This window comes from Rhinolophus sinicus, linkage group LG02 (assembly GCF_036562045.2).
Source record: "Rhinolophus sinicus isolate RSC01 linkage group LG02, ASM3656204v1, whole genome shotgun sequence".
Taxonomy (NCBI): domain Eukaryota; kingdom Metazoa; phylum Chordata; class Mammalia; order Chiroptera; family Rhinolophidae; genus Rhinolophus; species Rhinolophus sinicus.
In genome coordinates, this window is record NC_133752.1 from 197671122 (window position 1) to 197686699 (window position 15578).

General features: G+C 52.0%; 1 protein-coding gene and 1 long non-coding RNA gene across 3 annotated transcripts; one reads left to right on the forward strand and one right to left on the reverse strand.

The window, feature by feature from the left end:
• The first annotated feature begins 5276 nt into the window (after positions 1-5276).
• Positions 5277-11799, forward strand: LOC141570204 (uncharacterized). The gene is made up of 2 exons (XM_074326566.1): positions 5277-7797; positions 10720-11799. The coding sequence occupies exon 1, from the start codon at positions 6287-6289 to the stop codon at positions 7217-7219; it is 933 nt and encodes a 310-aa protein (XP_074182667.1). The 5' UTR covers positions 5277-6286; the 3' UTR covers positions 7220-7797; positions 10720-11799.
• On the reverse strand, positions 10242-14904 carry LOC141570206 (uncharacterized). Of its 2 annotated transcripts, XR_012494190.1 has the most exons (4): positions 13040-14904; positions 11890-11970; positions 10701-10793; positions 10242-10351 (listed from the first exon to the last, which is right to left on the reverse strand). It is a non-coding gene; the product is annotated as an uncharacterized LOC141570206 (long non-coding RNA). The 2 variants fall into 2 exon arrangements; XR_012494191.1 differs by lacking the exons at positions 10242-10351; positions 10701-10793 and having other exon boundaries at positions 11858-11970; positions 13040-13168; positions 13361-14904.
• Between the last annotated feature and the right edge of the window lie 674 nt (positions 14905-15578).

Consider the following 15578-nt stretch of genomic DNA (forward strand, 5'->3'; position numbering starts at 1 on the left):
CTTAATTTTGTTACCGATCATGTAAAGGATTAAAAAATGAAACCTGTAAGAGAAAGGAAGGCAGGAGGGAGAGACAAGCACCGAAAAGAGCCTAAGGTCCTTGGGACTTAGCTACACCGGCCAGGCAGGGCCTCCTCCGGGCGCCGAGGGTCGCCCCCCACCGTGGGCCCGCGCCCCCTGCCGTGCCGGGGGAGCCCGCATTGGCATTCCGCGCCGCGCCGCCGGGTGCGTGCCCGCGCCGTTCCCAGCCCGCGGCGCCGCGCGGGGACAGTGGCGCATTGTTTGTCAGGACACCCCGGGCGGCGCAGCGCCCTCGGGGCTTGGCGCGGTCCCGCCGCGATTTGCATGCGCTCCAGTCACAAAGGTTCAAGGTCAGGAGCGCGGGGCCGCCGAGCCCCGCCCGGCCCAGGCGCTATTCGCCCCGGCGGCGGGAATTCCTCGCCGCCCGAGCCCGGGCCGCCCCTGCGCGTGAATGGCCGAGCGCCGCCGCCGTCTGAGGCGCTTTGTGTCTCGGCCCGGCCAGCTGGGCCCGCGAGGGACGTGCCAGCTCTGCCGGCGGCGCCCCCGCGCCAGCGCCGCTCGCTCATGCTAATCAGCCTGGCAGCGTGTCTGGGCGGGAGGCCCGACTGTGAGCCCCCCACGTTCCCTGCCAGGAGCCCCTTAGCTTCCCCCTGCTGCCGCGAGGCCCCAAGTCCCCTGCCAGGGCTCCCCCACTCCCCTCTCCCTGCCAGGTGCCCTCCACCCACCTACCAGGAGTGTCCAGCCCTCCTGCCAGGAGTCCCCCGCCCCTGCAAGAAAGTTAGGGCCATAATGCGGGAGTGGTCGGCCAGGGGGCCAAGGCCTAGGTCCCTGCCCCTGCTCTGACAGGACACCCTTGACGGGCCCTCTCTTCTCCCTCCACCCGCGCGTGCGAACTAGCGTGCCACCTGTAAGGCTTGGTTCAGACCCCACCTCCTCCAGGAAGCAGCCCTGACCCTTCCTTGTTCCCTCCTCCCTCCTCCCACCTGCCTCACTAAGGTATTTGGTTCTAATCCCAGGTCAACAGGGAGACACTACAGGCTTTACGCACTGAGTAGCAGAGTAGGGCCTGAGCACGGGCCTCTCCCTGGGCCTCAGCAGGGAGCATGCTGGAAGGGGTTCTCTGACATCTGGAATTCACAGACCGGTCAAATTTCAAAGGAAATATTGCAGACCTCCTGAAGATTGCCAACTTTCTAGTTTTCCATGTTGGAGCCTTTAGAAAAATAATTAATTATGATTTCCTTTTTTGAAAGAATATTTATAAACCTACTTTTTCAGTAGGAAGACAATCTCAAGATTAAGGCCATTTCTTCATGCTGAATAAATGTGGCTTTATGAACAACTTGCTGCATCCTTGTATTTGTCATTTCACCCAAACAGTTGCAAATGAGGTCATGGCCAGGCCCTCACCAGGATGTGTTCTCTTCATGGCATCCCTTCTTCTCTGCGACACTGTGTCGCTGATCCCACTGGACCATGTGGGTCTCCTGCAGGGTCTCCTGGCTCCACTGGGGCCCTCTAACCTGGTGGCCGACCCAGGACACCTGGTGGTCAGTATAATGAGGACTGAACCATACAGAGGGTACATGGGGTGGTCTGCAGATGTGACACAGATCTCTCAGACCATTAAGATGTAAGAATGTTTATGAGGACAGAGAAATGGGGACAAAGCACAGATGTCTCTCTATTTGTCCCGGTGTGTGAGTCAAAGAATATGCAGATGTGAGCGTGGAGGGGGAGGGCAGGACAGGGCCATCAAGAGTGAAGCGTCTGCACTGAACCTTTCGGAGTGTTCCAGAAGGAGATATCAACACTTCCAAGGGCAGTGACATTTTACTAATTGGAGGGTAGGCACCATCAGTAATTAGCATTGAAATCCTGCACCCAGCCTCAGAGCTGGAAGGCCCAGGGTGATCCCTGAGGACAGCCTGGCATCGAAGAGGCCCAGAGAAGGCGAACTCTTGCCCAAGGTCACACAGCAGGGTTACACTGGAAATACAATTGCTCTCTTAGGTAACATGAAGGTGAATATTGTTTCTAGTTTTCCTTCGCTTTTTAATTCCTCTCCGTCAAGAACAAATTTCAAGCTTTTCTGTTTCCAATGATTGCATGTTTAAAACTGGATGGTCTGAATTAATTTCCGACCAGTGTTCCTCTTCATATCAGTGCTTGGCTGCTCGCTTTAACCAGGCTATGCTGTCTTGCACTTGCTCTCCCAATCAAGATGTGACTTGACACTGTCAACAGGCCCTGGGCTAGGTTCTGAGGACACTGAAGACTCAAGTCCTTGCTGTCTGGAAACTCATAGCCCAATGGGGCTCCAAGGCTTGTTACCAAGGCCAGAAGGGCCAGGCATTGCAGGAGTGGCTTGTAATAGCCACAGGATCCATCCTGGAAAGCTTCCTGGAGGCAGTGGTAGCTGAGCTGAGCCTTGCTCAGGAACATGCTCAATAACATTAGCTGCTGCTGTTATGTACAGTAGGAGTAAGGGAGGAGAAGCTGGGAAGGCAATGTGGTAGGAAGAGCATCCCCTTCAGAAGGAACAGCATTTGAGTCAAGACAAGCAGATCTCGGCGGCTGGAGAAGTTGGGAGGCAGTGATGGAGAAAGGGTGGGAGGTGAGGCTGGAGAGAAAAGCAGAGGACCACCCTGGAGTGGTGCAGCATCGAAAGGTTTTAAGAAGGGCAAGGACTGGCAGCAGTTAGGGAGGTGACTGTCCAGATAAGGGAAGGTTATGGCCCAGGAGAGAGGAGGATGGGCTGATTACAGGGGCCTCGGAGGAAGGATGGCCAGGACTTTGTGTCTCTAGTGTCCCTGGAGGCCTTGCTCATAATCAAGATAGACAGATGTGAGGAGGGTTCCCCAAGCCAGCCCCATGTTTTGAGCTGAGCCCCTGTGTGACTGGGCCAAGAGCAGTGGCCACTAGAGGATCATACAAGACACCCTGTGCTGTCGTGAAGGGGGACCTGATGGAGGGAGGCAGTGTGTGTGTGTGTGTGTGTGTGTGTGTGTGTGTGTGTGATGGTTGTGACTGCTTGATACAGGAGTCCTGCTTCATAGCAGAAATGTGTCCAAGACTGTTGACCCTACAATGGTGGATACCGCACTCCAAACCACAGTGAAGAGCCAGGTGGGCCTGGTAGAAAGTTGGAGGGCTTCCCACACCCTGCGCCTGGGAAATGTTCCATGCAGTCCTGACAGCACCAGCAAACAAGCAGTGCAAAGCACTCAGTGGCCTCCAGGGGCAAGTAGAGATCAGCCTTCCCCAGGGTCAGGGACCATGGGGCCAGGGCCATTGACCCAGCTGAACTCAGAGCCAGGTCCCCCTGCCCAACTCTCCTGGGGATTGTTGAGCGAAGGTGAAAACGGGTCCACAGTGGGCCCACCCGGAACGGTGGTGTTCCTGCTATGACAGGCCTCCTGCCAGGTAGAACTAAGACATTTCTATGTAAAAACCACACCCATACATACTCATGAGCTGCTGGTGCTAGAATAATCCATCCTCCCTTCCAGGAGGGCCAGTTGGTAATATATTCAAGAGCCTTTGAAAACAAATCCTCTGTGAAGTTACAATTACTGTCCTCGGGGAATTTAAGGGAATTACTAGAGATGGGCACGGAGGGTGTTCATGGCAGCACATTTGGAAATCATCTAGACAGCCAACAACGAAGAATTAGGTAAAGATGTTATATCGGGGACATCTGAGGGATGGATTCTTCTTCAATTATTCAAAAGTGGGCTATAGGAACATATTTAAAGATGAAGTGAATTTTTCATTGTATCAATGAAAATGCAGATTACAAAACACGGTCTATGACCGCAACGATGTAAGTACGTATTATGAGTGGAGAAGAAAGGCTGGACAAATACACACCGGAATGTCAACTGTGGTTGCTCTGAGTTAGGAGTCTATGCATTTATTTTCTCATGGGTGCCTTTCTGTGTTAGCAGCATGGTTGACAATGAGTGTGTATTAACTTTGCAATCAAGACAAAGAGAGGCTGTGTGTGTGTGTGTGTGTGTGTTTCAATGGCCCAGAAAGAAAAGACCAAATTCAGATAAAGATCTATAGTGACACACTGCTTCCCCCAAAGCAGGTTTCTCTCTCCCAGCTTGGAAAATACGGAAAATGCTGGATCTGTAAGGTCTGACTTGGCCCTTGTTTCCTCAGAGCAGGGATTCTCAGAAGGGCTGTCCCCGACCACCTGGGCAGGGACACCCCCAAGGAGCTGTGTGCAGGCCTTGTCCTACCCAGGCATTCTTAGAACGGGAATCTAGGAAAGATCTTTTTTCTACATAACATGAAATTTACCATTTACTATTTCAGCCGCATGAAATACATTCACGTATGTTGTACATTCATCACCACTCTCCATCTCCCCAATTTCTTCATCTCAAACGGAAACTCTGTACCCATTAAGTAACAACTCCCCATTCTTTTCTCCCCCCAGACCCTGGTAACTACCATTATTCTACTTTCTATCTCTCAATTTGAGTTTGACTAATCTAGATAACGTCATGTAAGTGGAATCATGTATTTGTCCTTTTGTGTCTAGCTTATTTCTCTTAGCATGTTTCCAGAATTCATCCATGTTGTAGCATATGTTGGAATTTTATTCTTTTTTAAAGCTGAATAATATTCCATTGTATGTATAGACCACATATACCACATCTACTCGTCTGCTGATGGACATTTTAGTTTCCACCTTTTGTCTGTTGAGAATAATTCTACTATGAACATGGATGTGTAATTATCTGTTAAAGTCCTTGCTTTCAATTCTTTTGGGTATATAGCTAGGAGCGGAATTGTTGGGTCCTATGGTAATTCTATGTTTAATTTTTCAAGGAACTGCTGCCACACTGTTTTCCACATAGCTGCACCATTTTACATTCCTACCAGCAATGCATGAGGGTTCCAACTTCGTCACATCCTCACCAATGCATAGTTTTTTTATTAGCCTTAATAGGTGTGAGGTGGTATTTCATTGTGGTTTTGATTTGCATTTCCCTAGTGATTAGTAATGATGAGCATCTTTTCATGTGTTTATCAATTATTTGTACATCATCTTCGGAGAAACGTCTGTTCAAGTCCCTCGCCCACTTTTTAATTGGGTTTGTTAAGTTGTAGGCGTTCTTCGTATATTTTGCATGAGAGATCATTTTTTGTATATACAGTATTCTTGAGTCGTATCATTTGTTAAAACGTCATTTATTACTTTTTAAATTTGGAGAACATAAAATGGAGGGGTACATGAAGCATTAGTGATTATATTCTTTGACTCAGCAATTCCATATGTGGTGCAGGGGACCCTGCTCGCTGCGCCATTTGTGCGAGGCGGCCTGGCCTGCGGGGTCTCTGCTCCCGTTCCCCACATAAGAATGCAGGATATGGTGAGGCCAAAAAGGAACACCCACGGAGCCATAGATAGGGGAGTCATACCACTATATTCTCACTGGCGGCTGGATCCACACGATCTGCAACCTGCTGTCCGCTTCTCTGCCTGCCAACCGACCGACTCTCCAACCAACAGACTCTCCAACCAATGCAGCCGCGGCACTTACATCAGTGGCTAATTGGCTAACTGGTTACAGCTGATGGCCATCTACTACCCGAGCCAGCCCCTTTCCACCTGAGGCCGAGAGCCTGGAAACTGCTCTCTGGGACTCTGTCCCCACACCATAGCTAGGGATTTATGACAAGGAATTTTCATGAACATGCAGATTTAACTGCAAGCATGTTCATCATAAAAGAAGGAAAAGATGGAAGCTATGAACATCAATGTCCAATCATAGCAAATAGGTTAAATAAAATATGGACCACCCAACACAGGGCTGTGATTACAAATAACACTGTAAATGAGCATTCAGTATTTATATGAGCATTTATAACATAGCCATGCACGAAAGGAGAAAGTTGCAAAACAATATGTATAGTACTATCCCATTTTTGTTTCAAAGATACAAAAATGAAGGAAAAATGCATGCCTTTGCACTCAGGAAAAAAATCAGTTATTTTTAAGGCATCCTCAAATGCATGTACGGTGCTAAAAATCTATACATTTTCAAAAAATATATAAAAACTCAAGACCAGAGTCCACACTCAGCTCCTGTTCCTTACTTGTGCTGTGAGATTTGATAGATTTCTTACTTTAATTTGTTCATTCCTAGGTTTTCCAAAGTCTCTACTGTCTGGTTGTAGAGGAGGAAAAAAGAAAATTATCAAACTTTAAAAACTGAAAATCTAAAGTAATGAAAATCTGAATTAGATGAAATCTAGTTCAAATATCTCGGTACCAGGGAAACGCCCAGCAAGATCCAGGTGGGCAGGGCTGGACGCGGAAACTGAAATCACCACCGCCCGGCAGCCGCACAGAGGCCCCGCCCAGGCCCCGCCCCTAGCACCGCCCTGCCTCGCCTTCCCCAGAGCTTCTGAGCCAGCCGCGCAGGGCTCCGCGCAGGCCCCGCCCTCTGGACTCTACTTCCGAATCTTTCACCGCCCCGGCAGTTGGAGACGACAGGCAGAGGTCCCGCCCCCAGCGCGTGGAGGCCACGCCCCGAGCCCCGCCTCGTCCGCCTCGGCTGCGCCGCTAAGTTCGCGCTGCAGGCCCGCGGCGCCCTCGCCCGGGCTTCCGGAGCCGGTCGCGCAGAGACCCCGCCCCCGGTCACGTAAGACCCCGCCCGCCCCCACCCCCTCGCCGCCACGCTGCGTCCGCACCGCCCGTCGCGCTGGTCTTGGCTTCCGGAACGGGACGGAAGGGCGTGCGGCCTGGAAGGTCAAGGCCGCTGAGCGCCGTGGCGGAAGGGCGCGGCTCCGGGAGGAGGTCCTGCGCGCACTTCCTGCTGTGCTCCTCATTCCTGTCCTCGCCCGCCCCCAGGTGCGTTGGACCCTGAGGCCAGAGCTGGGACCTCACAGCCGGGGTCCAGAGATCAAAGTGGGGCGGGCTGGGCGGACCCTCCCCGCCCCCCCTCCCGGACGCGAGCTGCTGGCCGTCCCTGCCAGCGGGAAAGCGGGCGGATCAAAGCCCGCGGTGCGGGGTGCGACCCGTCCCAGTGGCAGCCCAGGACGCAGCGCCCTTGGGCGGGACGCGAGGCTCCCTTTAAGCCTCGCTGTCTGCTGTCACCCTCTCTGCTGGGAGGAAGCTAGTCCCAGAGAGCCAGGCCCTGCGCAGGCCAGAGCCCCCTTTTTCTGCTGGCTGTGAACTGGGGCGTATGTGAGCTGTGAGAACTGATGCTGGAGTCCGAGTCCCACTTCAAAGACGTGTGACGCCCCGAAATCATAATAGCAGCTGCCATTTATTGAAAACCAGTGCCAGGCGGGCTTGGGACGTATGCCTTCGTGTCCTCTCATTGCTCCTTAGAGCAGTTCCATTACGTGCTGGTAACATCAGTCACCCCCTTTCACAGATGAGGGCGCTGAGATCATAGAGGCAACTTGTCCAAGGCTTCGCAGGAGAAGGGGCACAGCCTGCATTGGGACCCAGATCCCCAATTCAGCGTCTCAGCTTTTACACTCTGTGCTAACCTGGCTGCATGATAATAGTTTCCCTTCAGTAGGCACAGCTGGCTGCCGACTCTCTTGCGTACCTTAGCTCACTGCTGCCTCATCCGCAGCAGGAAGACCCTCCTACCCGGAGCTAAGCCCCTCTGCTCACTGAAGGTGCCCAGTAAGGAGCCTAGAGATCTGTGCCAAGTTAGCATCCACCTGTTTGTTACCAGTGTCCCTTTGCTCAAGTGATGGGAAAAGACACCCCCTGTGAAGCATCTGACGAGTGAAAAGGTGGGTAATTCTAGGATGACTGGTTTGTTCGACCACGTCGGCCATGCCAGTGACACAGGCCAGGAAGTGTGCATGAGAGCATCCCAGGATATCTTTCACACATAGACAGACTCGGTATTGAAGAAATCAAACCCCAGCTACACTGAGGCTGCCTGCCTCACCTCCACCCACAGCCTCCCTGGGAGGCACCTACAGAGCATTATAGCTTTGCACCTGGCTTTCAGGTTGGTATAGTAAGGCCACGTGATGCTGGACATTTGCAGCAGACAGGACTCGAGGCCCTGGCCCAGCCAGCTCAAGGCCCAGCGCAGTATGCCCACAACAATCCAGATTTTCCAGCCTCCAAATGTACCTCAGAGAGGAAGCTGCACATTTGATTTTTTTTTTTCTTGGCTCCATATTAAAGAACAAAGCATGGGAACTGGACAGGCCTCTCTGTAAACAGAAAACACATGTTTTCTGAGAGAATGGGCTCTTCCTTTCCTGGTTTCTTCTGCAGTGGACAAAGGCCTCTTTAGACCTCCTGGCTTTAAGAGCAGGGAGGCCTCAGACACAGGCCTGAGAGGAGGTGATTCTTGCCACAACTCAGGGAACACCACCACTTTCTTAAATAGAGGAAGTTAGGGACTGCTGATGGGTCCCCTCAGCAGTGGGGTGCGCCTGTAGTACAGTCTCAGGAAGGAAGCTCCTCAGGGACCTGGCAGGATTTGGGCACCGGGGAAGGAGAGTCTGGACCACTTGTATCCTCCAAGCACTTGAGAATCGTCTTGGGTTCTACCACGCTAGCTCCAAATGGAGGCGTGTTCCTTAGGGCTGCTAGCCACCACAGCAGAGACCTCTCTAACTCAGAAGAGAAGCTGGGGCATGATGTCTGTAAGGAGCAGGCATGCCGAGACTGAGTACCCACTGCTGTGTGACCTCAGGCAAGTTTCTTAACCTCTCTGAGCCTTAGGTTTCTCATCAATAAAATGGGCATAACAATATTTGTTAATTAAATAAGTTAATGAGTACCGCCCTCTCAGACACATAGGAGCTGATAAATAAGTGAACGAAATCAAACTTTGTCTCAGTTTCAATGCTAAGCTGTTTGCATAGCCCCAGAGTGGCCTGAGAGACCTCTACAGATACCTAGGCCTCCCATGCTCCAAGGAGCACCTCCACTTCCCCCATCCTCTGCTGGGCACTGGATGAGCGCCAGGGCTCAGCCAACCCCAGACCAGCTGCAACACGTCTTTGGGAGCAGCCGTCTCAGGAACGGATCATGCTTTTGTATCACTCCAGCAGCCTGATCTTTGTCCTCAGGGGGAGATTTGATTTGGGGAAATAACAAGACGTCCTTTGGGCCAAGTCTGCTGAGTAGATGTGTGGAAGCCAAGCCAGGGCCCCCTGTGGCTCCTGGCTCGGCTCCGAAGGGGGTTTGGAAGGACAATGTGGACCGGATCGTCTGGACTGGCCACCACTGGTGTTGGTGGGTGTGAGAGTGCCAGCGTGCGTGTGTATGAAAACACAGAGATAGTCACATGCATCCAAACTCGGTGGATGAACCAAACCAAAGCCAGACTAATTAACACGAGGCTGCCTTTCATCTCTCAGCCCAGAATTTGATTTTCATGGAAATCTTTGTGGGAAAATTGTGAGCATGTCTGATATAGGCAAATGAGTGAGAGTGAGGCCGGAAGCTGTCCTGGAAACATATGGGTCTTAGAGGTCGGGTTCCTCCTAACCGCCCCTTACCAGCTGTGTGGCCGCTGGCTGGTCACTTCAGCCCCAGGTTTTCCCATCTGAACAATGGGAATCATGATGCCTGTCCTTCATATGAGAAGCAAATGCGGAAAACTGAATCTGAAGAGCCCTGACTTCGTGTAGCAAGGGCCTTCCAAACTCAGATCCCCTTTGACCTGACACTTCTGCTTCTGGGAATTCATCGTCAGGAAAGCAGCACAGCCATACAGAAAAATATCAGTATGAAGCTGTTCCGAGCAGCATTACTTAAAATAGCAAAACCCCTAAGAGGTTACATATTCGACAATAGTGACAAAAGTTTTAATCCATCCGTAGGATAGAGTGCTCCACAGCTCTCAGGCGTGCTCCAGGCAGGAAATACACAGGCCATTCCCGCTGGGTGGGTACACCTCAACCTGTGCCACTGACATTGCTGGTTAAAATTTAAAAAAAAAAATTAGCATTCACAAACCTCTATTCACAATAGCCAAAATATCAGAAACAACCCAATTATCCACCAATGACGAACAGGTAAATTGTGATAGACATAGGACGGGATACTATAAATCAATACGAAGGAACGAACAATTGATAGACTTAGCTGCATAGATGAATGTCAGTTCTGCTGAGCAGGAGTTCACATTCTGTGATCCCATGTATAGTAAATGAAATAAAGGTAAAGGATTCATATCAGTGGTTGCCTGGGGCCTGAGGTGGGGTCTGCCTGCCGCAGGACCAGGGGGATTTTGTGGTGATGGATGTTTTCTTTCTTGATTGTAGTGGTGGTTACACAGGCAAAACTCATCAAACAGTACAAGCGAAAGGGACCTTGCTGCATAGAAATTATACTCGAATAAAGTAGATTTTAAAAATTAATTGGTATTTCAATTTTATTTTTCACATCCTATAGAGAATATTTCATGATATAAAATGCTTACAACATATTAAACAAAAAAAATTCCGAAATAACCTATAGTATGATCACACACATACACACAGTACCTACTCGTATACATATGTGATTTGGAAAATATACCAACCAGAAGGACTTTCAACAAAATGTGCCAGGTAATTATCTCATGGGTAATTTTTGTTTTCTTTTTTGTGCCTTTGTGAATTTCCAAATTTTCTATAACAAACACTTTTCTTCTTATAAACAAATTAAATAAAAACAAACATACCTCTTTTCTTTTCTTCCAGCTGTAGCAGGCCAGGGGCTCGGGGCCGGACTCTGGGACAGGATGACGAGGATGCCCCTGTCCAGCGAAAGGGAACTGCTTAGAAGGCAGGTAGCGGTCCATGGGGGTGTGAGGGGTGGGGCTCCCTTCCCTGGTCCTTTGGCCCAGTTTCTGTGCTGGGTTTGTCTCCAGGGCTGCAGTGCCAACTGGGCACTACCGATGCAGGAGGATCCCTACCCCGGGGCCCACTCCAATAGCCTGGAAGCCAGACCCTCTGGTTGGGAGTGCTGAGTCCTGGGGCGCCATGCACCTCTCCTGAATGTGCCAGTCTCCTGTGCTACCCTGGGCGAGGGGTGGGATGGGGGTTCTGGTCTCGCTGTTCCTGTATCCCTTTCATGTCTGGAGGAGGCCCTCCTGGGTGAGACTCGCAGGGGCTGGCGGGGGTGGGCAGACCCTGTGCACTACTGAGCCAGTATGTAGCACATCTCCTGAGCTAGTATATAGTACTTTGGCCCTGTGAGGTTGGGGCTTCTGTTTACCACCACCAGACTCTCCAAATTTGGGGAAACTGAAAGGAGTGACTTGCCCAGAGTCAACCAGTAGCAGGTGAAGCTCAGAATTGACCCCACCTGGATTCTCCCTGCCTTCAAGCTTCAGTTCCCAGGAGCTTCTGGGCCCCAAATAGCTCATTAATGCAGTGTGGACATGGGGTCCAGGGGCTGTGTTTTTCCTCTGCCTGCCGTCTGCTCTGCGCTCTTGTGCAATTTAGAATCTACTGCACATTCAGTGGACCTGTCAGCTGGGCTTAGCGCTTAAACTAAGTGAGCGTCTCAGAACAGGGCTCTGCCTGCACTTGGAGCTGCTGGCATCCCAGCGTCGCACCCCATCCCCCCGCCCCATCAGGCCCCTTGCTTCCAGCCAGCTGGCCTCACAAAGGTGCCGAGGAGAAGCCCTGATGGATGTGGTTTCTTTCATTCTGACTGAGCAGATTCTACAACAGACTGTAGAAATTAAAAATAAGAGCCTGAAGCTATTAAAATATATATTTTTAACCAAGTTACAAATGGGAAAGATGAGGCAGCAGCAGGTTAAGGACACTTTGTGATGTAGAGTTTTTATCACCCGGCCCTTCTGTAACTGTAAATATCATAAACCTATGGTCCTGGTGGCGGCGGAGACTGTAGGTTCATACCTGCGTGTGACGCTGCAGTCCAGGTGTGGTCTGCTTGGAATTAGTTCACAACCTGAGGTCATTAATCCTGCTCAGATTGTCCTGCAGGGTGAAACCAGGGTTTCCATTTAAAAATAAATCGATGAGGTAAAAGTAAAGAAATTTTAAAAATGTAATGTACTTGTATGTCTATTTATATAACTGTAAAGAAACACTGTAATGTGAATGACCAAAGGCTTTGGAGTAAAGGGACTAAGAGGGAAAGCCTTCCTTCCTTCCTTCCTCTGTATTCTCCAAATTTTCTATAACAGTGCATATCACTTTTATAATGAGAAGAGATAAAATGCACTTATATTAAAAGTAGGCAATCGGCACCCGAGACTTCGCATTAAATGATAACCGTGGCAGTCAGGGTGCTTTGTATTGAGTAGGTGGTATGTGCCAGATCTGCTACACTCTCCTACCATGCAGCTCCCGGAGCACCCCACAGGTGGGAGCTGTCCCCCCACCGTACCTGGGAACTAAGGCCCTGAGATGACACATATGCTCACGCAGGGACTGAGCATGGGCAATTCTGACACTCAGACTGTACCATTTCCATAACAACTTCCTGCCTTTCAAGGTGAACGTTTTTCCTAAATACAATGATCTTTGATTAAAATATTTTTATCTTGTTTACATGGAATCTGGAATTATTTCTGTAAACAGAATTTAGTGAAAAAAATACAATTTTTTTTTACCTTTAATACCTCGTTAACCAACAGCCAAAGTAGGGATCAGCTACATAATTTGGGGGTCCAGGGCCCCATGTTCAAAAGGATTAGGAGTTTTAAGACCACAATAGCAGAGCATTGAGCATGAGGGTTGATTGCATAGGTCCATGAAGCCAGCCCAGACAGGGTCTTGATGGTTTTTCATAGAGCCAGTGCAACGTTCCCCTTTGGGACAAACTGAATGCCAGTGACCAACAATCAGAAAAGAAATGGGTTCGAGCCTCAGGAAGAATAACAGTTCCCAATGCATTTTCCAGTCCCGGAAAAGAAAGCGGTTGTAGTTCAGGGATGGAGCCCCTGGGCGAGAAGGCCTCAGGAGGGAGCAGGCAGGCTTCCCTTCCTGGGAAAGGGCCAGGCCTCTGTGCAAGGAGCTTGTGTGTAGAATGAGGGATACGTACCGAATGGTCTCCTGAAATGTCACCCCTGGCACCCAGCCTACAGGGAATTTCAGTTGCTTTACTGGAGCAGCATGGCTGACCAGCCCAGGTCTTGGGAGAAATGAGAAAAGTTGACGCCCATGCTTGTTCCTGTGAAAACAAAATAAGAAACTTCGTTCCACCCCTTCTGGGAAAGGATCTGGCAGGTGGATTTTCCCCCAGATGAAGTTCACTGTGGACACCGGGAGCTGTCAGCCTCCGTATATAAGCTGACCAGTATCTGTGACTCTGAAAAATGACACCACACGCTGCCCCCACCAACCCTAGGTACTACCTGCCCACCTCCACCACCTGTGTCCTCAGACCCATGGCAAGGTTTGGAAATTTCCAGGTGGATGGGTGGCACCATCAGGCATCCTCATGGTTGCAGCCTCTTCCATGAACCAGTGTGGAAGTCCAGGACTGACTCCAGAAGGGATCCTGTTTGAGAAGTCATTTGAAGGAAAAATTCGTATCCACTTCAGGGAGAGCTTCTCTAGTGGTTTGTGGCACTACCCACTTTTTTGGGACAAGAAAAGAAGCAACATATTCCCCCCCACCCGCAATCCCTACCCTGGCCTCCACAGCCCCCTCACTCATTTTTCTTTAAAAGACAAACAATGCCACTCTCCCATCTTGAAACAGTCTTTGGAGTCAGGCCTGGGGTCGAGTGTTTTCTCCTTAAACATGTTTTGCAGGTAAGGATGGGCAGACAAATGGACGCACAAGGCAGTGCAGGAGTCTCCCAAGGCCAGTGGGCAGCTGGATGCCCTGTGCCTCTCAGCTTCGGTTCCAGTGCTCGAAGGGCCCTCACAGTCTCCGGACTGGGTTTGGCCATGGTGCATGCAGATTCATTTGGCTGCCTTCCCCAGAAGTGTCCCCAGGATCCTGCCCTAGGAGGGTTCCAAGCCAGGCAGAGCCAAGGGGGCAGTAAATGGCGGGCAACAGCCAGGGAGCTCCCAGGAGGGAGAGGCCAGAGCTTCCCGGTCAGGGCCAGGCTGGTGAATCCTCCTACCTCACACATGGAACATCCATCTTTCTGAGGGGCTAGAACAGAGTCCCACATTCCCCGCAGGTGCATGCTGGGAACAGGTGGGCCTGGCCCAGGACCCTGTATGGAAATGGAGCCCAGGTCCTTCCCTGGGCACCAGGGGTCCTAGCTGGCCCTTGCTCTGAGATGGGAACACAGAGTAGCCGCTCCCAATGGCTAACCCATGCCCATGTGCTAAGAGGATAGACTAAAGGGGGCCCCTAGGCTGCTGCAGCACTGGGGACGTGGCCTGAGTTTCAACCACCTTTCGGGGAGCAGCTTGTGCTTACTTTCCCCCTAAAAACTTTGCCAAAAGAGCTTTGGCGTGGGTTATAAAACAGGCAGGTACGGGAGGAGGGTGCCTCAGCCATGGGACAGTGCACGGGGAAAGAGCATGTCCCGAGTGCGGGTGGTTGTTTACCCCTTAAGAAAAAACAAGTCAAAAGCTTCTGGTGGAATTTCAAGTTCTCTGGATGTCTGAGTGGCCGGCCCCGTTTCCACCGTATGTCTTTCTTTGCTCCCCTCTCCCGGCCCGCGCTCCCTCTTTGTTGCCAAGCTCAGACGTCCTAGCTGAAACCCAGCCCAGCGCCCGCGAAGCCCGGAAACTTCCAGCTCCGTGATTGTGAGGAAAGTTGGGGTCGTGAGGCCAGGGTGACAGCGGCGCCGCCGGCCAGGCGCGGCTGTGACCCGGGGACGCGGCCTCTCGCGGCCTCGCTCTGCCGGGCCGCGCCCCGGACCTCGGACAGTCCGCGGGCCGGACGTGAACTTGACTCTGCTGCCGCCCGCCCGGACCGCGGGGGCGCTCCGGGACGACCTGGTAAGCAGCGCCCGCTCTCCCGCCCTCACCCTGGGCACCCTCCGCGGCCGGCTGGGGCCGGGGCCGGGGCCAGGGCCAGGGTCCGGGACTCAGGCCGGGAGGGGGCGCCCGGGGCGAGCGCGGAGGCTGCCAGCGCTGTGGCCGCCATAGAGCGCAGCGCTGAGCCCGCGGCCTCCGCCTGGCGAAGACAGCCCTCCCTGGCCTCCTCCGAACAAAGACTCGGGAAGTTCGGAAGGGAGTCTGTCCCACATTTTCCCTCCCTCGGGCTGCTGGGTCTGGGCGGCGGCCATCAGGGCTCTTAAAGGGGAAAGAAGCTCACACTGGCTTTTTTCTCTCTTCTTTCTTGTATGCCCTCCTCCCCCCTTGGCAGTGAGGAAGGAGAGGGCACCGGTGCCACTCCGGCTCTTAGGTGGTAACCCTCCGAGGCCTGGGGGCTGCACAGGTGGGTCAGGGCCTGCCAGGGAGAGGGACCCAGCTGCACCCTCACCGCTGCCAGGGGAGCGGATCCTGGGCGCTCAGGTAGACATTGCTTCTGACCTGCCTCACTTGCCTGAGCAGCTTCCCTGAGGCCATGTTGAGTGACCCTCCTGAACAGGACTCCCAGCCACCACCACCCTGTCATTCTACCTGGCGCAGCCGTGCCGGGGCAACCGCCATGCTAAGACCCCACGATT

Coding starts and splice junctions, on each gene's coding strand:
- LOC141570204 (XM_074326566.1), top strand. CDS start 6,287: ATGAAATCTAGTTCAAATATCTCGGTACCAGGGAAACGCCCAGCAAGA.